The 21,863-nt window shown below is 42.3% G+C and overlaps 5 protein-coding genes across 5 annotated transcripts; 3 read left to right on the forward strand and 2 right to left on the reverse strand.

Annotated features, from left to right (window-relative positions):
- Nucleotides 1–10,243: 10,243 nt before the first annotated feature.
- GIQ15_01706 (uncharacterized protein) lies at nucleotides 10,244–11,077 on the forward strand (the record flags this gene model as incomplete). The annotated part of the gene is made up of 1 exon (XM_033549123.1): nucleotides 10,244–11,077. The coding sequence occupies one exon, from the start codon at nucleotides 10,244–10,246 to the stop codon at nucleotides 11,075–11,077; it is 834 nt and encodes a 277-aa protein (XP_033410074.1).
- A 2,611-nt stretch (nucleotides 11,078–13,688) lies between these two features.
- On the reverse strand, nucleotides 13,689–14,616 carry GIQ15_01707 (26S proteasome non-ATPase regulatory subunit 8; the record flags this gene model as incomplete). Its single annotated transcript, XM_033549124.1, has 2 exons — nucleotides 13,689–13,982; nucleotides 14,044–14,616. 2 exons carry the CDS (start codon nucleotides 14,614–14,616, stop codon nucleotides 13,689–13,691), a joined length of 867 nt encoding a protein of 288 aa, XP_033410075.1.
- Nucleotides 14,617–15,677: 1,061 nt separating this feature from the next.
- GIQ15_01708 (uncharacterized protein) lies at nucleotides 15,678–16,673 on the forward strand (the record flags this gene model as incomplete). Its single annotated transcript, XM_033549125.1, has 1 exon — nucleotides 15,678–16,673. One exon carries the CDS (start codon nucleotides 15,678–15,680, stop codon nucleotides 16,671–16,673), a length of 996 nt encoding a protein of 331 aa, XP_033410076.1.
- Nucleotides 16,674–17,044: 371 nt separating this feature from the next.
- GIQ15_01709 (tripeptidyl peptidase SED3) lies at nucleotides 17,045–18,687 on the reverse strand (the record flags this gene model as incomplete). The annotated part of the gene is made up of 2 exons (XM_033549126.1): nucleotides 17,045–17,339; nucleotides 17,396–18,687. The coding sequence occupies 2 exons, from the start codon at nucleotides 18,685–18,687 to the stop codon at nucleotides 17,045–17,047; spliced, it is 1,587 nt and encodes a 528-aa protein (XP_033410077.1).
- A 1,545-nt stretch (nucleotides 18,688–20,232) lies between these two features.
- On the forward strand, nucleotides 20,233–21,009 carry GIQ15_01710 (aflatoxin biosynthesis ketoreductase nor-1; the record flags this gene model as incomplete). The annotated part of the gene is made up of 1 exon (XM_033549127.1): nucleotides 20,233–21,009. One exon carries the CDS (start codon nucleotides 20,233–20,235, stop codon nucleotides 21,007–21,009), a length of 777 nt encoding a protein of 258 aa, XP_033410078.1.
- Nucleotides 21,010–21,863: the final 854 nt, after the last annotated feature.

A 21,863-nucleotide genomic window follows, 5' to 3' on the forward strand; every position in this document is an offset into this window, starting at 1 on the left:
TTAAGATATATAGCTAGTTTAGCTTATATACTAGATTAAGGAAGAATTAAAAGATTAAGATAAGATTTAGAATATTAATATAATAGATAATAAGCTAATATTAGATAAAAATAATTTAGATACTATTATTTTTTTAGAAAATAATTAAGTAAAATTAAAATAAAGATATTAGTTTTAGAATATATATATAAAGCCTCTATAAAGAATTAAAAAGCTATATTTAAAAGGAAGAAGAGTTATACCTTTTTTACTATAATTTATAATATAATATTTTTATTTAAGCTATATATTAATATAAGTTTAAGTATTTTTTTAATTTTAAATTATTATCTATTTACTTATTTTCTTTTTATAATATATATTTCAGTTACCTTAGTACTACTTAAATCTTTTTAGAGATTATCTATTTTATTTTCTATAGCTATTGATTTATTAATACCTTTTAATAATATATTATCTTTATCTTTCTATATTTCTATATAATATTTAATTATTCTATCTCTTCTTTATAATATATATTACAGACCACCTGCGGCGCAGCCCCAGGATATACACTCATTGGACAACAAGATTCCGGGACGGAATAACTACACATCACGTGACCATAAGGACAGGTCCCAGATGCCAAGACCAGGGACAGGTCCCTATGGGACCGAACATGAAAGGTCCACGAAGGGACCGGGACATCAGGTCCACAACGGGACCTGAGAAGAATCAGGAGGAAGGGACCGGATATACCATATATATAAAGACGCTTATTTCCTTAGGATCAAGAGTCTTATACTCGCGATCAAACTAGCTACAGTTTTACTATACTACTTAATATAAAGCACCATTCTAGTTATCTTATACTATATTCACCAAATACCCCTTTGCCCATTAACGCAGGTCAACTTTGTCTTCACTACTTATAAGGACCTTTAGCCTTCATCCGACCCAGGCACTAACTAAAGCCACATTTGGAACTAAGGGATAGTCTCACTATAGTATTCTATCTCGCCCTGGTACTAAGCCGTCTCCTATAACGACTTACTTCCAACCTAAGCTTTCCCTAAGACCTTTATACCTTCTGTCTTACAGCAGGTGTGAACCTCTAATCACCTTTAGGTAATCAAGGAGCGCCGTCAGCTTGTGACATTGATCGCCCCGACTTCACGGTTATAAAGAGGCATAATCAATTTCGACTTGATAGAGCCCTGACTTCATAGTTACAAAGAGGCAAAAGTAATTCCGACTTACTAGAGCTACCATACTATTATAGACACTCCGACCCGAGTGACTTACGATTATATATCAAGAAGGACAAAACTAGGTACGTATCACCCTACCCCTGAGAGCATACTAACTACAGGAATATACCAAAGCAAGACGAGCCAATATGTCATCAGCAAGTGGACCAACCACCAACACCAACGCTTTGTTAGAACAAATGCGACAGAAAATCATCGAGCTGGAAAAAAGAGTTGAAGAGCAACCCAACGATAAGTAGCTAGATAAGATCAACAAACAAGTGAAAGAACAATGAAGATTACTTGATGAATACAAAGATATCGTCAAACAGACTTTAGAATAAGTTATAAGTCACAAAGACGCCATCAACGTACTCAGAGTCAGAACTAAAGATAAGAGAACTACTATTAAGATCCACAAACCTGATACTTATAAAGGAGACCGCGCCAAACTGGAACACTTCCTAAGGGAATGCGACATCTATCTGGCAACTAAACCAGGAGTCACTAATATAGAAAAAGTTATCTTCGCAGGATCCTATATGTGAGAGGCAGTGGCGACATGGTTCAAACCATATCTCGAGGACTGGACTAACATTGGAGGATAACCTATACTATACGCGGATGTACTTAACAGCTACACACAATTCAAACAAGTACTCAGACAATTCTTTAGAGACACTGACAGGAAGAGGACCCTATAACACAAACTATAGGGACTCAGACAAACCAGGGACGCAGCGCAGTACGCAGCGCAACTACAGCAGATCTGTCAAGAACTAGGAATCCACGATAACGAGCAGAAAATGGCTATATTCGAATAAGGACTAAAACCAGAAACCTAATACAAAACCATCAAGATGGGACCATATAACAGTTTCGAATGAATGGTTGAGATGGCAGTACGCATCGACAATTAACTCTACAATCTACGAAATATATAATAAGGAAAGAACACTTTCTAGAAAGCAAACCAATATAAAGGGTCAAGCAAACGCAATGATTATAGCACCACACCTATGGAATTAGACGCTACCAAAAAACGACCTTATAATACTGAGAAAGGTAAAAGATATAGGGACAAGAAGCTATATTTCTACTATAAGAAACCCGGGCATATCACAAAAGACTGTAGGAAGAAATAAGGAGATACCAAGAAGCACCTTAACGCTACCACTACGTCTAAAACTAGTAGCTATAAGAAGGAACAAGGTAGAGGAGGCTACCAAGACTCATAGAACGTCAGATAATACCTTAGGGCAATAAGGAAAGTTACCTATCTATAGCCACTAGAAAATAAACTTAATGACACATATGAATAAGTACCTAATATATAGCAATGACAAGGATAGCAGAAATAGGACAAACGGATTGAATAAGGAAAACAACCAGCATTGATATAACAGAACGCGACGATAGAACAACGAACATATAATCCAGCAATAGGCCCAAACCAAGGAATTGTGACACCAGAATAAACAGACTTGGAAGGAGAAACCAAATCAGAATATAAAGATACACAGGAAATAAATAATTAGGAAAACAAAACACCACGAATAACGTTTAAAGACAGTCACGAACTACTATGGGAACAAAGAGAGAAATGTGATAACTAGATACCTAATAAACACTGGACAGCGTGCGAAGAAAAAGGACTATATTTCAGACACAATAAGGAAAAATAAACAGAAGTCAGAGACCCTAGGCACCCATGCCACGACGAATATAGGTGGGACTGCCACTATAAATACCACATCTTTAAAGAAATATAGAAATCAGGACGAAGATTTTACTACAAAAACTACATGAAATGCCCATTGTGCAGAGACAGCAAGAACATCCACTAGAGGTATTATACAGACAAGGAGTGTCTGGTACACATCGATAAATACTCAGGATAGATAGATAGAAAAAGTGTCAATATAATAAACCAAGAAAACATAACGCCACACGAACAACTAGAAGTCTTATACTAGAAAATAGGCAAATAAATCACTATATAGTATAAAGGATATACCACATAGTTCAAAGGAAAAGCGGCAACCAGATATTGGTTGAAGACAACACAACACTTACAAAAACAACTACAGCTCCAAGAGAGTCAAAAGGACCAAGCAACACAGACAACGGAGTACCCAGACGAGGACTCGATAGACAAACTCAGTTAGGAAGAACTGAATAAGGAAATTCAGGCTTTAACTAGTGCTGAAGGACTGTACGACGGAACTTATGATTAATAAACCAAGATGATAGGAAATGGATGATTTCGACAGTCTATAGGACTTAAAATAGGCAGAAGTCTAGCTGCGATAAGAGGAAAGAATCACTTGGCGATAGTAGTCTAATTAGCAGGGCTAAATGCGCAAGCATTGATTGATTTAGGAGCTACTAGGAACTTCATAGATCTAGAATTTGTAAAGCAGTCAGGGATTTATACCCAAACGAAAAAGGAACCATACAAACTGGGAGGACTTAACAAAGATTGGAACCAAAGAATCGACAAGGAAACCAGAGGTATAAAGGTATACATCAAAGGACGGTATAAGGGAACAGAATGTTTCAACGTGATAAGCCTAGGGAGTTATAACATGGTCTTGGGACACCCTTGGTTAGCAAAACACAACCCGACTATTAACTGGAGAGACGGCACATTATAACTAGATGGTGGAAACCGCTACTCTAATCAGAAAACTGATACCCTTGCGGCCACCCGCACTAAAAGAAGGGATCAAGGTCAGATACTGGGCAAGACGCCCCAGGTCGAAATGGGAATAACAGGAACTACAAATGATTGATCAACAAAGAAGCAGGAAACGGTTTACCGAACGGAGGAAGCTACTGAAATAGACAAACTACAACAATAGATACTAAAGGAGTATCACGACCTAATCGAGGAATTCAGAGAACGTGAACCATCAGAAAGCTTGCCGGAATATCAGGCATGGGATCATGAGATACCCCTAGTGGAAGGGAAGACGCCTACATACAAATCCATATATAGGTTGACCGAGACAGAACTCGAAGCATTATGAAAATATATTAACGACAACTTAGTAAAAGGATACATACGATAATTGCAATCACCAGCAGGATACCTAATCATCTTTGTACCAAAGAAAGATGGAAGTCTACGATTATGCGTGGATTACCGACAACTTAACAATATAATGATCAAGAACCGATACCTATTACCACTCATTGACGAAATACAAGACAGATTTAGAGGAACGACATACTTCACGGCATTAGACATACAAGAAGCCTACTACTGGATATGAATGAAAGAAGGCGAGGAATGGAAAACAGTATTCAGGACACGATTTGGATTATACAAATTCTTGGTTATGCCTTTTAGATTAACCAACGCACCAGTAACATTCCAGGCGCTTATCAACAACGTGCTACGCGAATATTTGGACATATTTGTAGTAGTATACCTAGACGATGTCTTGATATTTACTAAAGGAACCCGAGAAGACCACATAGAAAAAGTCAGATAAGTACTTAAGAAACTTAAAGAGTACAAGCTTTACCTCAAAGCATCAAAGTGTGAATTCTATAAATAATCAGTCAAGTTCCTAGGACATATCATGTTAATAGAAGGAATCTAGATGGACCTGGACAAGATCAAAGCCATTATTGATTAGCCTACACCGACAATAATCAAAGAAGTATAACAATTCCATGGACTAGTGAATTATTATCGATAATATATATATAAATTCTTAGCAATAGCAAAACCCCTAATAGACCTATTTAGGAAGGCAAAAGAGTTTATTTGGGGAACCAATAAAGAACAAGCATTCAAAGAACTTAAAGAAAAGTTTAGTCAAGGAGACATACAAATACACTTCGACCTGAATAAAGAGAGTTATCTCGATATAGACGCATCAGACTATGCGATTGAAGCACGGTTACAACAAAAAGACGACATAGGAAAACTAAGATTGGTTACATGCTACATAAGAACCATGACCCCTGCAGAACAGAATTATGATATCTATGACAAAGAATTACTAGCAATTGTTACAGCATTTAAGAGATGGAAACAAGAACTCCAAGGAGTAAGGCATCTGACCATAGTTATCAGCGACTACCAGAATCTGATATACTTTATGATAACCAAGGAACTCACACGTCAACAGTCAAGATGGTATACTGAGGTACTAGCCTACTACAACTTCAAAATATAACACTGTAAAGAAATAGAGAATGCCTTCGCGGACGCATTAAGCAGAAGACCAGATTTAATAATAAAGAAAAGAGAATCCAGAGCAATATTACATCTAGATCCAGATACTAAGGGTATGATCTTAGATCAGTAAGTATTGAGAGCTACTCGAACGGTTATGACCGAGGAAGACACTCTGATAAACAAAATACAAAAAGCAATAATAAAAGATCCCTTATTTGAACGAATCAAGGACAACGACGAAAAATATAAAAAGGAAAACGGAATACTTCTATATTAAGGATTAATATATATACCCAGAGAAGTACGACCATGAATACTAAGAGACAACCACGACGCAAAAGTTGCAGGACATTTCGGAATTAAAAAAACCATGGACCGGATTACGCAAAACTACTATTAGCCAGGAATATAGAGAGAGATCAGACAATACATCCAGGAGTGTGAAGTTTGTTAACAGAATAAATCAGAATGACACGCGCTATATAGACTCTTACAGCCTATACCATACAGAGAAACACCATGGAAGTCAATAGCTATGGACTTTATAGTCAAGCTACCGAAGTTAATAGAGCCACGAATGGGCATTTAATATGATTCAATACTTACAGTCACGGACAGATTGACAAAGTATACTTATTTCATACCATTTATTAAAAAGACCACATCACTGGAGACAGCCTACATCCTATTACAACATGTCTTCGCAGACAAAGGATTACTGAACGAAATTATATCAGATAGAGACACAAGATTTATATATAAATTCTAGACAACACTCACTGAAAAAATAGGGATTGAATAGAAGGCCTCGACGGCATATCACCCACAAATAGACGGACAAAGTGAATGAATGAACCAAACAGTGGAACAGTACCTGAGATGCTATATTAACTACGAATAGGATAACTGGGTTTCACTACTACCAATGGCACAGCTCGCCTATAATGGAGCAAAGAACGCCTTAACAGGCATGACACCTTTCTTTGCAAACTATAGAAGAGAAATAGAAATAATAAAAACACTAAAAGAAGGCAAGACGCACGCCTTAGAAGCAGAGGTTTCAGCAGAACAGATGCGCGAACTCTATAAACACCTATAGTTAGATCTCAAATTCTTGAACTACAGAATGAAACACTACTATGATCAACGGCATATGGAAGCGCTAGACTTTAAGAAGGGGGAAAAAGTATTTCTACTCCAACGAAATATCAAAACATTGAGACCAAGCGACAAATTGGACCACAAGAAACTGGGACCATTCAAGATCTTGGAAAAGATTGGACAACTCAATTACAAACTCCAACTCCTAGAATATATGCAAATATACCCAACGTTCCACGTTTCATTACTTGAAAAAGCACTCCAAAACACTAAACCATACGAACCAGAAATACAACCAGAAAATCAAGAAAAAGAATATGAAGTTGAAAAAATCCTAGACAAGAAAGTGATCAGTGGACGAATCTACTACTTAGTCAAATAGAAGGGATACAACTTTTCAGAAAACACTTATAAGCTAGTACGATATCTTAAGAACTTGCCAGGACCAGTTAAAGACTTTTACTAGAAGGTTTAGAAGCAGGAGAAGACGCTTCAAGAAGTTGATCAATAGAAACACCACTGGAGGACAGAGGACCGACGAGGAGTTCACCAGTAGTATTAAAAGAAGCGGCTTTATTAGACAACTCAACCTAACGCCGACGGAGCTCAAGATTGCAAGCTATTATAACTAAAAGCTTGTCTTAAGCCTTAGTGAGCTTTTCCTGGGCCCGACGGACCATTTGGATGTTGCCAGCAACATCCATGTCAGAATTGCCAAGATGGTAAGGAAGCCAGGCTAATTCTTCAGCCCAAGGAGAGTCATCCATAAGAAGGCTGACGCAAGGACAATCCTTATGAACACAAGAGGAACAATATTTACTGCGAGAATCCATCACAATATAAGGCTAAAGAGACCAAAAATAGTTATCACAACAAGAACGCGATAAGGAACCAGAACAATCAATGGCTGCCGCCAGAATCATACGCTTAGTAGCCTGATTATAGGGAAGACGGGAAGATTTCTTTATAATAGAACGGGGAGCCATGATGAAGGAAGAAAGAAGACTTACCTGATAAAAAGGAGGGAAATATACTTACTACTTATATACTTATCGAGACGACTTAATAAGAAAGGAGGGGATGATGTTATAGACCACCTGCGGCACAGCCCCAGGATATACACTCATTGGACAACAAGATTCCAGGACGGAATAACTACACATCACGTGACCATAAGGACAGGTCCCAGATGCCAAGACCAGGGACAGGTCCCTATGGGACCAAACATGAAAGGTCCACGAAGGGACCGGGACATCAGGTCCACGACGGGACCTGAGAAGAATCAGGAGGAAGGGACCAAATATACCATATATATAAAGACACTCATTTCCTCAGGATTAAGAGTCTTATACTCGCGATCAAACCAGCTACAGTTTTACTATACTGCTTAATACAAAGCACCATTCCAGTTGTCTTATACTATATTCACTAAATACCCCTTTGCCCATTGACGCAGGTCAACTTTGTCTTTACTACTCATAAGGACCTTTAGCCTTCATCCGACCAAGGCACTGACTAAAGCCACACTTAGAACTGAGGGATAGTCTCGCTATAGTATTCTATCTCACCCTAGTACCAAGCCGTCTTCTATAACGACTCACCTCTAACCTAAGCTTTCCCTAAGACCTTCGTACCTTCTGTCTTACGGCAGGTGTGAACCTCTGATCACCTTTAGGTAATCAAGGAGCGCCGTCAGCTTGTGACACTATAACGCCTATATATATAATTATAATTTATAAAAGCTAAAGTATAACACTTAATACTACTATCCTTAATATTAGCTATTTAGAGTTCTATATAAGCTTCAAATATATATCTCTTTTTTATATTAGGTCTCTTAATAATATTATATTTGATTCTAAATTTAATATATATACTTTTATACTAAATTAAAATTATATATAGACCCTATATATAGTAAATAAATTAAAATATAGTTAGTAAGTCCTTAGTGCAATAGAATTAAAGTACCCTATAGATAATATTCTTAGATAGCCTATTTAATCACTAAGGAATAGGGTTAAATCAATATTAATTCTATTTTTATATAAATATATAGCTAAGTAAAGGGTCTTTTAGTATACTATATATAGGCAAAGATAAAGTATAGATAAAATAGCTTTATTAATAGGGTTTTACTACTACTACTATCCAGTTAGGAATAAGTAACTTAATAATAGGCTCTTCTTCATATATACTGTTAATAATATACTTAATAAAGGGGCCGGAGTTAAAAATACGGTAGCCTTTACCTAACTTAACACTCTCCTTAATCTAGATAATATTCTTTATTTTAATATATATAGCCTAATTACTAAGATCGACTTCTTTATCCTTATTACCCTCTATGTTAAAGATTCCCCTATTAAGCTCTATAATTATTCTAAGGATAGCCTTCTAGATATTATTAGTGACTTAGTGTTACAGACCACCTGCGGCGCAGCCCCAGGATATACACTCATTGGACGGGAGGATCACGGGCCAGACCTTGAGGGCACTAGTCACGTGACCAATAGCGATAGGACCGATAGGACAGGCTTGGCAGCTTCCTATCAATACTATCACAACAACTAATAGGGGTGATAGGAACCCCTTGGCGGAGAACTATCGTATCTATCACTAGATATATACTATATATATAAAGACACTTATTACCTTAGGATTAAGAGTCTTATACTCGCGATTAAACCAGCTATAGTTTTACTATACTGCTTAATACAAAGCACCATTCCAGTTATCTTATACTATATTCACTGAATACCCCTTTGCCCATTGACGCAGGTCAACTTTGTCTTCACTACTTATAAGAACCTTTAGCCTTCATCTAACCTAGGCACTGACTAAAGCCACACTTGGAACTAAAGGATAGTCTCACTATAGTATTCTATCTTACCCTAGTACTGAGCCGTCTCCTATAATAACTCACTTCTAACTCAAGCTTTCCTTAAGACCTTCGTACCTTCTGTCTTACGGCAGGTGTGAACCTCTAATCACCTTTAGGTAATCAAGGAGCGCCGTCAGCTTGTGACATAAAGCTCTAAAGGCTAATATATCGCGATATAAAGGTATAAAAGGCTATAGAATAGAAGGCTTAAAGACTTAGAGATTAATAGTAATAAAAAGAGGCCCGTAAGAAGGCTTAAAAGGAGGCTACTACTTATTATAAATAAGTAGTAATAAAGAGAAAATATAAAACTAGTAAATAAAAGGCTTAGTAAATAGCTAAAAAGGCTAAAAAGGCCTAAATTAATACCCCAAGCCCTATCTTACCTTCTAAATTAGAAAAGAAGATAAAGTTATCTAGGAAGGTAGCTTTTATTAATCTTATTCCTTCCTTACCTAATTTCTTATCCTATAGTAGAGAAACTTATTCTAGGCGAGCTATTAAGCCTAACACTCATTTTATTTTCCTAATCTATCTAATTAATATATAAACTAGAACCCTACTATCGTTATTCAATAGCTAATTTAATTTGTTATTTACGCTGCGTTGAGATATCTCAATATTTACAAGCCTGTTTGAACGAATTGGGCGTTGAGATTGGGTGTGCATTTAGTGGTGATGAGCATTTAGTGGTGAATCATGTTAATACCTTCAGCTCCCTGAACCAATTCACTACTCCAACACCAAAAGTTGACAAGAACCCATATTGAATACGGGTGTGCGAGCTAATCAACGGTCTCTTCTTCTGATATATTATTGTGCTCTAGCTATAAAATGTCAACCGTATCCTCTCCCCGTCCGTCAATAGCGTCTGCTCGATCCCCAATTCCAGCCTCGTCTCGTCGTCCATCAGTGGAGAGCGCAACATTCACACCTCGAACAGAACCGCCCAATAATGCCCTACGACGAAACAGAGCTGCCTTACGGGACTACTATAACTTGCATCCAAATAGAACCGACTCTTCCTCGAGTCAAACAAGGCCGAGAAGCGTTCCACCTACCCCAGATGGGTCCTCACGGCCAGCAAACCAGATCTCGAACAGTGAACTCGATAGCCCCAATTTCGACCCAGATGCATATGTCTCCCATCTGCTCGCTACATCATCACTAGCTACTATATTGCGTGCCGAAAATTCCCTTGTCAGCGATATAAAAACCCTAGATGGAGAGCGTAAGGCGTTGGTCTATGACAATTACTCGAAGCTTATAAAAGCCGTGGAAACTATCGGCAAAATGAGGTCAATACTAGAGGAGGAAGGGACTCCCGTATTAATGACGAAAACTCTAGCTCCTGCTGTTGGGTTTGTCGCGGAGACGGCTATGGCACTTATCAGAGAGCAAGAAGAATCAGGGCCAACCGGGCAGGAGCCGACTCAAACGAAAGAGAAACAGGTCAACAATGTCAGTGCTGAAAAAGCAACAGTACTTTGGGCGCTAGATACCCCAAAGAGATTGAAGCGGTTGCTAGATGCTGGGAAGAGAACAGAAGCGGAAAGTGATTGGAGTGAGATACAGTCACTTCTTTCAAAGTGGGACGGCGTTAAAGGAGTTAATGAACTTCGCGCGGAATGCGAAATACTTATGGGAGATGATGGGGAGACAGAGTAATATAATGTGATTATGGGACCCCTCCGACCAACAACCTACAACCAGGTGGCAGACTAGGGTGTCATAGACTTCATTCACAAAGCAAAGTGCAAAGCGCTGGTGTCAGGCAACAGGAGACAGCTGTTCCATTCCACATGGCACCTCACACATCATGTATATTACATCTGTAGCATACATGCTACGGCTGATGCTCCTATTCAAGGAAACACCCTCGACTTCCACCCTCACCATGGAAGTGTTGGTGCATCGTCGAGGACACAAAAATAGCCACCCACCCGAACACTTGGCTGCAGACCTCTGGGACATCCAATTTGATAATAGTACGCAGAATTTGTCGCTATAGAAAGCTACTAGTGCTAACCTCGTTTATTTTAGATAAATCTTCCTCAAACCCATTAGATCACTATTTTGTGCTCTGACTCAATTGAAGACCGTCGAAATTTACTAGCTGAAGTTCCGGGATGAAACCTGGCCTAGTCCGCTTGCTCTGGTTTTCAGGGGCATATAGCTGGTTTTCTAGATTTGGAACAACCACCTATATTGTTCAAGCCCAACTGTTGGTTCGCAGCAATAACTTGCTCGATCTCATGCACCGTCTAATATAGTTTAGAATGGAATGAACGAACATTTTGAACATTTGTCTTGTGTAAACACCCTCTTGAGCGACTTATAGCTGGAGCTCTTTTTCAGAATAATAATAACACTCATACAGTCCTTCACCTCGTTGCCATTCTTCCAAGCTAAAACTCTTAAACAATGTAATTGACTTGGGTAGTATTGCCTAACTCCATAAATACTTCTAGTTTACGTAGAACATGGGGATCTAAAAGTCCTGAAACTCAATCGCATACCCCTCTCAAATTTCACTCTTTGTGGGTTATATCCGTTATATCTAAATCTGACATTATCAACAAGCCTGTACTCTAAGAAATCCTTTCAAATGGGGACCTCGGACTCACTCTCAACTTGCTTCCTTGATCAACCTCCCAGCTGCCTCCAGTTTTGCCCAACAGCTCCCGATTTCCTCGTGATTGGAACATACCTTTTAAGTATAGATGATTCTGATGCCAACGACTCGTCACCTCCGTCATCCCGCTCTGGAAGTCTCCAGCTATTTAGGCTAAATCCTCAGTCATATACCCTGTAAGTTTTACCTTCAGTTTGCTGTATTATCTGGTTGAAATACTTGAAATACTGAAGCAACTGCTAAAAGCAAATACCATTATGCAGTTCCCAGGTACAAAGAATACCGCTTCCTCATGCAGTATTTGACCTCCAGTTTTCTCTACATGACCCGTCACTCTTTGCTATCGCATTAAGTGCGGGGGAAGTTTCATTCTATAAGATTGAAATTAGCCCTGAGGGCCCAGACGCTGGGGTTTCTATCTGCTTCTTAAATACCCTCACTGTGCGAGACGATGATACAAAACTCGGACTATATCTAGCCTGGCTTCCACCACGTCCCCGGGAGGAGGATCATGCAAGTTCTCCTACTGTTGGCTTTGCTATCTCATACTCTGATGGTCAAGTGTCCGTTTTTCGAAAAGATGAATCCTCCCCCTCAATACAGCAAGAAGCTATGAGTGAGATATGTCTGGAAGGGATGCTCATTGAAGTATGGTATCTGGCATTTCACAGACGAGGCGATGGCCAACTTGCCTTATTTAGTGGAGATGACTTTAACCAGGTCCGGGAATTCACATTTAACAACGATTCAGATCTCGATGTTGGATCTCCGCCATTGAACGATCGGGGCAAGAACCATGAAGGAGGTGTTACCGCTATCCTACCACTGTGCAACGATGATGGAGGATCCATTCTCCTTACAGGAAGCTATGATCAGCATGTTCGCGTCTATCAATTTGGGATGCGTCGACAAGTCCTCGCGAGTATGGATCTCGGCGGAGGAGTCTGGAGACTGAAGATTATCAAAGTTGATGATCAATCCGCCGAACTATCATCGCCAAGGCAAGAAGATGGAATTATCAAAAGCTATCTTATCCTTGCTAGCTGCATGCATGCCGGTGCGCGTGTAATCCATGTTACGTCCTCGAAAAGCGCAAGTGCGGGCACCGTGTGGGATATCAAGATTGTCGCTCAGTTTACGGAACACAAGAGCATGAATTATGCTTCGGACGTATGGATGAATTATGATAAACAGGGCCAAATGGTAGCTGACTCTACACAATCCCAATTGCTCTGTGTGTCAAGTAGCTTCTATGATAAGAGGGTCTGTCTTTGGCGGGCAAGCATATAACTCTCTTTGGCATTAATATTGAGCGAGCACTCGGACCACAATCTACATATATTCTATTTGGGTAGACGACTACATTTTGCCTGAGGAGGCGTTGCATGTTGAGGAAAAACTAGAGTGTATAGCATACAGTCTAAGTGAAAAGGGTTGATACCGATCACGTTGGGGCTAAGGTTATACGTATATCTAGTATACTAAAAGTTGTCGTTAAGTTACTTTGCAGGAGTGACAGAAGACAGGCCATCGCAAAGAATATCGTTAGTCAGAATTGTCGCTGAAATAAAATATGAAGCTATACATGAGGGCACAGCCTGAGTAAACAACATGTGGACCTCAGAACAAAGCAGAGCTCGAGCTTTAAACAATAGTTTCCAGATCCCTTGCATACCCAATGGTATTCTCGATCACGGAACCAGTTGTTAACGTAATTTCCTTGCCAGACTTCTGGGGCGCGTTCTGTTCCTCCTGTTCCTGTTGGCTGGGGAAATATACTCGTCCATCCCTCAACGTCCATCCTCGCTCCTTGGCAAACTCTACAACGGCGCCTTCAGAATCGAGGAATAGCAAGTTCTTGGCGTTAGAGACGGGGAGTGACGGGTATGCCTTCTCAGAGCAGTCGGCGATCTCACTTCGGATGGTACCAACCAGGATCTATACGTTTGTTTAGATTAGCTTGCTTTTTCGATGGGGTGCTGTGAGACGGGCTGCATACAGATGAGAATAGACCAAAGTCCTCTGACGGAACTCTTTCCGACTTGGTTTCACGCCAGACTTTATCATAACTGCCCTCCATCAAGCTGCGCTCCAGCTCAACTGGATACTTGATATACGGATCGGTTTCAACGGGGTGGCCCTTCAAGGACGCTTCCACCACCAATCCCTCCAACACAGTGTGAAACTCCGTGTTGTTCCCCATGCTCAGAAGCAGCAGCAAATAAAGACCTGTTATCTTGCTCCGCTGGCTGGTTTTTAAGTTTATCTCCGCCTCCTCTGCGTAGGCTGCCTGCAGGTGTCTCTCAGTGTCGTAGAAGGGCTGTAGTTGTTGGTAGAATCGGGTAAAGGACGGGGCATCAGTCTGGCGTATAGATGTGATAGCACCCAACTCCAGGATCTCGCGGGCAAGGGAGATGAGGGGATGGGGAGTTGAGCTGGACGGGATGAGGGCGTTGAGCTGCAGAAGAGCACGCTTCGCACGACTTAACAGCGCAGCTGTTTTATCCACATGTTTCTGGTCTAGAGTCTGGTGTAGGTCTCTGATAAGAGCTTGGAGCTCTTCGTAGGCCATGATGACGGGGAACAGAGAGTGAGCAGCGGGTCAAAATAGGGATATCTGGTGATGGCAGGTCGTCCGGAATATGTTCAGCAGCAGAATCAGCAGCGACAGGTTTTCTCTCGCTGGCGTCGTCGTGTCGTGTGGCAGATGAGACCGAGATGAAGCATGCTGGAACACGGAGCAAGCTATCTGCGGCTAAAAGTTTTCCCGTGCCGCGCGTCTCAGTCACGTGTAAGAGGCTGAGTAATATGTGGCTTGGGCCAACTGCTTAAAATAACTTCCGGGGTGGCCCAGCGCCAACTTCTTCCAACCACAGCGCACATCACTGATATAATCGACAAGAAGGTGGCCTCTAATCTCCGTGCTCGGCGTCTTTGCTTCGGACGTAGCACGCAAGCCCTTGTCCCTGTTGCCATGGCGGCTTTTATACGTCCAAGCCCGTTTACCGAGTCGCTGGTCACATCGCTAGACGGTTTCCGGCTTATTCCACGTATATGGCCCACTAACCAACAGTTTCAGCTTCGAGCCCTGCCTATACAATTGGAGACACTCTGCAAACGGATTATAGAGCCTTTTCCCTCACCTCCACCAACATTCTTTCGTCCGTGGACTTGACAAATTCTGCTGTGATTATACGCCAGAGACAACAGTTAAGATGTTTTAGAAACCCTAGTTTACGTCAAACAGCGTTCCGTGATCGTCGATCCCCTTCTCGTGTTTATGCGGCTGGGACGATCATGTCTACGCTCCAACCACTCACACCCGCCCTGCTACAGGAAAAGTAAGCAAATTCCGTCTGGAGGATTCACACCCGGTCTCCCAAGACGCCAGGCCACCCTTGGCATGTTTTCGATTGTGGTACAACGCCAATGCCATGAGCTCAGCCTTCCTGCCTGTCGTTATTCATTTTGTGATGAGTTGGGCTGGGCCAAGGGCATGAGCCTTAGTTTCATTTGAGCACCAAGAGAAAAGAGAGATATAAATCTCGCTCCCCCCGGCCGTGGGAGGATGGTGCTCACAAAGCAATCCATCACACTCATCTCACTTGATATTCACAATCATATTCACCCACAATGACTTTCGCAGACTCTTTCCTTTCCGGTTTCTCAACCGTGCATAACTCGATAGGATACAAGAAGGGGTATAATTTTATCCTATGGTTCATCTTCGCTGGTGCCCTCTTTGGCTTTACTCTTGCCCGATTTTCTTTCCTGAACTTCGCTATCTTTGAGGCTGATGCAGTCCCCGGACAATGGTACTTCACGCGCATGGGCCGTGATCGAGTTGGCCTCCTCATGCATTTAGCCGCCGTGCTTCCATGCGGCATCCTTGTGATATTCCAGTTTATTCCGATAATTCGACACAAATGGATCCTGATCCATCGTATCAACGGCTACATCATCTTCGTCCTGCTTCTTATCTCGCATGCGGGCGCTCTCATGATCATGGAACACTCCTTCGGCGGCGGGGTTGACATTCAATCTGCGGTCATCACGGTTGTCATCGCATGTACAGTCAGCTTCTCGCTCGCACTTTACAACATTCGCTGCAAGCAACTCGAGCAGCACCGCGCCTGGATGCTCCGCACTATGTTTTACATGGGCTGCATTATCACCATTCGAATCTGTCTCATCATCTCGGCTTCAATTCTTGGCGCTCTCCCCAATCTGCGTTATGATGTCTGGTCGTGCGATCAGGTCCAATTCACGTTCATCGATGGCGCCGCTGATGCCGTTACCGCCGCCGCAAAATTAGCAAAACTATTCCCACAATGCACCGCTCCCAACTCAACGGATATAATGGTCGCAGTTCCCGCTTCCCTTACCCTGAGCAACCCTGTTTCAGCTGGTGCGGCGTTCAACCTCAGCTTTGGTCCAGCAATCTGGATATCGTTTATGCTCCATGCCCTTGGCGTTGAGATCTACCTCCGTCTTACTCCAAAGGAAGCAGCACGCCTCCGTGCAATCAGTTATGAGCGTCAACTAGCAGCCGGCTATAAAAATCCTGGCAGCGCAGGATTAGTTGTTGAAAAACTAGGGGATGCTGATCCATGGAAGGGTCCCATTTAGACATTTCCTTATCTTTACTAGATATTCTAATCTGTTTTCATGTATAGCGAAGGCAGGAGGGTGTGGCGTCTTTGTTTTATTTTTCTTTTTAAGCCTTTAGATGAACAAAAAATTTAATGAATTTTCTTTGTGAACTACGTACGTATTGTGCCAAGTCCATATACAACCTTTTCTCGGAAAGGAAATTATGCTTACATTCTTTTTAATGTTATTCCGTCTTGATTCTGAACATTATTGTTTTGTAAGCTTTGAGCGAAGGATACCAGACTACGAGCGAGGGGTACTTTGGTGGTTTTAGGATTAATGTATAATAACCAATACGAGTCCACCAACTGTAGATAGATTGGTTCTTATTGTATATCCACATCAAACTACGACATAGTTCGGACTATCTTGGCCAGAATCTCAAAATTTGGGGTTCCGACCCCGGTAACTGGGTCCCATCCTTCAGTGGCATTCCAGCTGGCATATGGCACAGCAGGCGCAGTCACATTTGTTGTATTGTCGCCTAGGCAGCCTGTGGAACCTCCGTGGATAATATCAGTAAAGCCTCGCCTACCCCGCCCGTATATGAAGGGATTTAGATAGCCAAGAACCGATTTGTTGGCTTCCAGGCGGATGGTATTGAGATTTGCAACTATGGCCGCAAATGCGGGTGCAGATGCACTGCAGAAGTCAGTAAGCGCTTGTTCATGAAGGAGAAGGATGTATGATATACTAACCTCGTACCAGATGCCAGGGTGACTTTGCCATGGTCATGGATCGCAAAATTGGCTCCTTGAGCAGAGATGTCTGGAATTCCACGCCCGCTAGGATTGTATAGTCCCTTCCACCGATCGCTAAGCTCATCGAGGTAATCCTGAACGGCATCATTTTGGTACTTAGGACGGGCATGTCGATCCGAAAATCCGCCGGACGAGAATGAGATGGCTCGTTCGGGGTTTATTCTATAAGTCGCCCCAACAGACGTAACAAAAGGGCAACTGGCCGGGAATGTCGGGTTAAATCTAGTAATTTTCTTTTTACCGTTCGTCAAGCATGACGAGCCAACTCCACTATCACCACTACTGAAGATGACCGAGACGCCGCGGGCTCCAAGCTGAGCAAATAAGCTGCAAGTCGCGTTGGAGAATTTCTCAGGGACACTTTGTTCGTTTTCTCCGTAAGAGGTTGAAAGAATGGCTGGCAGTTTCTCCGACGGTAGGCTTAAAAGATAATGAAGCTGATCTAAATATGGCTCATTAGAGTTATGCTCTTGGTCAGGCTGCTCCAATTCTGGAACTAACGGCCCTCTACCGGCCGTTGTATAGAATACACCCGTAGCGTTGGACAGGCCAAGTGCATAGTCAATATCGAGGCTAGCTTCGATACTACTTCTTGTGGAATTCTGTAAATTTAGGCCGTTTCCTATATGCTCCACGGAGAAGTTGGCGCCTTTCAACTCGGGTGCATAGAGCTTGATAAATTTGTAAAAGTCGCCGTATCTCGCATACTGGTCAAGGTATCCGGAAATACCAAGAACGTTCCTAGAGTCTGGCTTAGCCAACGCATTTCCCATTTTGTAAAGGTCCCTTAGACATTTTGGGGTTATGCTCGAGTTGCAATTGACGGCTGTGATATTGGCTAGGTTGATAGCCTCCAGCCTAGCGATTGAATTGCCATGCTTCCTGGGCTTTCCAAATTTTGTAGTTGGCTGGATCATATGAATGCTCGGCGCCAGATGGGCTGGAACTGAGTATTTCAAGGTGCGGATCATCGAGATTCTAGGGTCTGCTGAGTCGTGATAGTAATAGAACCGCGTCTTTAGCATTTTTTCAGCCTGAGAAACTGAAACGACGAACTGAATCCAGTCTCCGTCGTCTTGTATCGACCGTTTGGCGACGCCCTCTTCTTCTAGCCACGAGACAATTGAATCCGAGACTTCTTTGCGTGGTTGAAGGAGTTCCTTCAAATCCCTGCGCGACATGTGTTTGCCATATTTTTCGTGTTCCGGCGTCGAAATATCGAGAACCATTTGCTCAAGTAAATGAGCTTTCTCTTGAAAAAGAGCCAAGCGCATACGGAGGGAGGTTCTAGGGCATGGGACTCCCCCTTGAACCCATCCTTCAGGCACGGAATGGAGTTCCTCTACCGTATGATAACCAGTAGGCAAGGCTGCAACAAATACGTTCACACTGAGAAAGAGAAGTGCAAGGATCCGCGTGCCAAAAAGTGACGCCATAATTGTTGTAATCAATTAGAACACTCAAACAAACGGAACGGAGTTAAACCCAAGACACTCCGACGCTGACTGGGGAAGGCTGAATCCGTTGATATTATTAGACTCAGGGCACAACGGGGGTGGAGTATCCTTTATATAAAGCGGTAGAAACGAGGGGTTCTTCCGTTGTGACAGCTTGTGAAAAAAAAGACACCTCGAATTCACAGCAAGTGCCAGTTGTGATTGTGGCACAGGAGAGAGCGCAGAAGAAAATATCCTGAATCACTCGTACGAAACCCCGCTCGTTGGCCTCCCCTGTACCATAACTGGTTAGTTCCGCGCTATGCGACACATTCCTAGATGCGAGGGCTCTAGGAATGGCTTATTGAGTTCCTTTCAGCTCCGTGGAAGAGGGTACATTGATTCTTAAAAGAGACTTGGTCTCTCTGGAGGGAAAATGGTCATACTCATGACAAAGTACTAGATCCTCATAAGATGCTTGCGCGTACTTTGCATTAATACGTTTTGATGGGTTGATCACTGAGCAATATACTGTGATAGACACCAATCTAAGCCATTCTCAAGTGTCAACTCACCATCTACAGAAGGGTGAAGTGTGGTCAAATACAGTAAGCTTTAAGGTTAAAACGGGAACTTTGACTTGGCTTGGCACAGGCTGACATAAACTCACGTGATATCGATTGATCTTCAATCCTTCAGGGACAAAACTAGCCTCAAGGCATATTCTGAGATACGAGATATTTGATTGATTTGATTGGTCAGGTGGGTCTGGAGCAATCTATGAGATTTCAATCTATCAAGCACTGATCATCTAAATACACGATATTGAGCTCCTATTTATGTTCCTCATACGGCCATGTATCTTGCCATCGCGGAGATGCCAGCTACAGCTGAAACAGGCGTTAAAACGCCGGGCGTAGCATTTGTTCGATGATGGAGAGCTGACACTGATATTTAATGAAACGGCGTAGTTGACTAACGTGTTTCGTACGATCAGGCAGTATTACACCGAATCTCCGTTCAACACATATCATGATATCACGCATTATGCATCCAATCCTTACGGCATGTCCAGATATCGCTTAGAGCCTGTTATCCCGGTCATGGCAATGGCTATGCAATATCACTTACCCGCCACGAGGCACATGATTACTATAAGTACCAGCTTTCCCCCACCTTTATTCCCCTTTTTCCTTTCCCCCTTTTCCGTTCCTCTTTTCCACCCACAAAGCGAAGCAAGCTACCGCTTCAATTATCTTCCTTGAAATACACGGTTGTGTCTTTCTATCTGCCCCATAGTCAACAAATACAAATACTTTGTTACTCCCCATATCTGCTATGGCTCCAAACACTGTCTATGTCATCACGGGTGCCAATCGAGGTATTGGCCTTGGCCTTGCTCAGACTTACATTACCCGCCCTTTTACTACCGTGGTTGCCATTGTTCGGAACGGTGCTAGTGCTGCAGCACTCAAAGATGCCATGGACAAAACTACCAAAGGAGAGAATAGCATTCTCTATGTTGTCCAGGTCGATTTTTCAATCCCAACCACGCCTAAAAGCATTCGCGAGCGTTTCACTGCCGCTACTGGCGACTTGGGGCATGTCAATACAGTGATATGCGCAGCGGGCTACATTACTACTGTAGTTCCGTCAATTGAAATGACGGCAGAGCAGCTTCGCGAGTGCTTCGAAGTCAACACTATCGGGCCCCTAATGGTTCTCCAGGCTATCCGAGACCTGCTGGAGAAGGGCAACGAAGCGACGGGCCTACCCTCAAAGTTCGTTGTTCTTTCTTCATCTGTGGGTTCCATTGGAGGCATGGAGCCTTTCCCAGGCGGCGCCTACGGTCCTAGCAAAGCTGCCGTTAACCACATAGTCAAATCGATTCACCACCAAATGGCTGGCACCGGGCTTGTTAGCGTGGCACTTCACCCTGGATGGGTTCAGACAGCGATGGGAAATTTCATGGCGAAGGCATGGAGCTATTCAGCGGGTCCTCCAGACACTATTGACGGTAGCGTTAAAGGCGTTGTCAAAGTCGTCGACGAGGCGACGCGTGATAATGTTTCTGGGAAGTTTGTCACCCAAAATGGCGTGGAAATTCCCTGGTAGATACGATCTACTCGGCCATGTTGCATTAGGGAAGCGTCGCTTTAAGTGGAACGGCGCAAACCTAGAAAAAATTTGCTTCAATTTTGGTACATTCGTTACGAATACTGCACATATGATTTATGGCTTTGTGTGAATACTTCTTTGCATGAACGATATCAAGACCTATCAATGATTTTATAAACTGCGCTTCAGCTTTCCCCTTATACACCTCTTACCTTTATGAATAAAACCAATGTGGTTGTTACGGGGTCAGTGGCTTCTAGAGGACTGCGGCGAATAAAACGACAGCGACTAGGCTGTCATCAATAATGAATATATTTATTTATAGCGAATATTATAGCCTGGGTATCGACGACGGTCCTAACTAAAATAAGAATAGGTGTTTGCGACTGATAGTAGGCCCTTTTGATTGCTGTATGAATTTACTGGCATGTTTCATCGTTTAGCCACTAAAAACATTATAGTACCCTCCTCACAGGGTAGCAAACCGAGCTCCATCCAATAATCATATACTAAGCGGTGAGGAACTTCTAATAGTTATCTCGTTCACACTGGGCGGCTATATTTGGGAGTCGCTAGTCGGGGTAGTTTGACATCCCCGTCGCCTCCAATCGACATGACGGAGTTAATTTACGGGAAGCAAACTTTTTCTAGGGCTCATAGTATTTAAACAGAGCTGCTTTCATGACTGTTCGTTCATCGAAGGACAACCTGGATATTATTCAGTGTCGCCCTGTCCAAAGGTCTTATCAGTGCTACCTTGTACATTACGCTCCTCGCTGCCTGTAAATAGCAAGTCGAGCATCTACCGAAAGAGGCATATTGACACTCGGGCAAAACTAGCCAAGCTATTG

The sequence above is a fragment of the Arthroderma uncinatum genome (genome assembly GCF_011692745.1).
Source record: "Arthroderma uncinatum strain CBS 119779 chromosome Unknown scaffold1, whole genome shotgun sequence".
Classification (NCBI taxonomy): domain Eukaryota; kingdom Fungi; phylum Ascomycota; class Eurotiomycetes; order Onygenales; family Arthrodermataceae; genus Arthroderma; species Arthroderma uncinatum.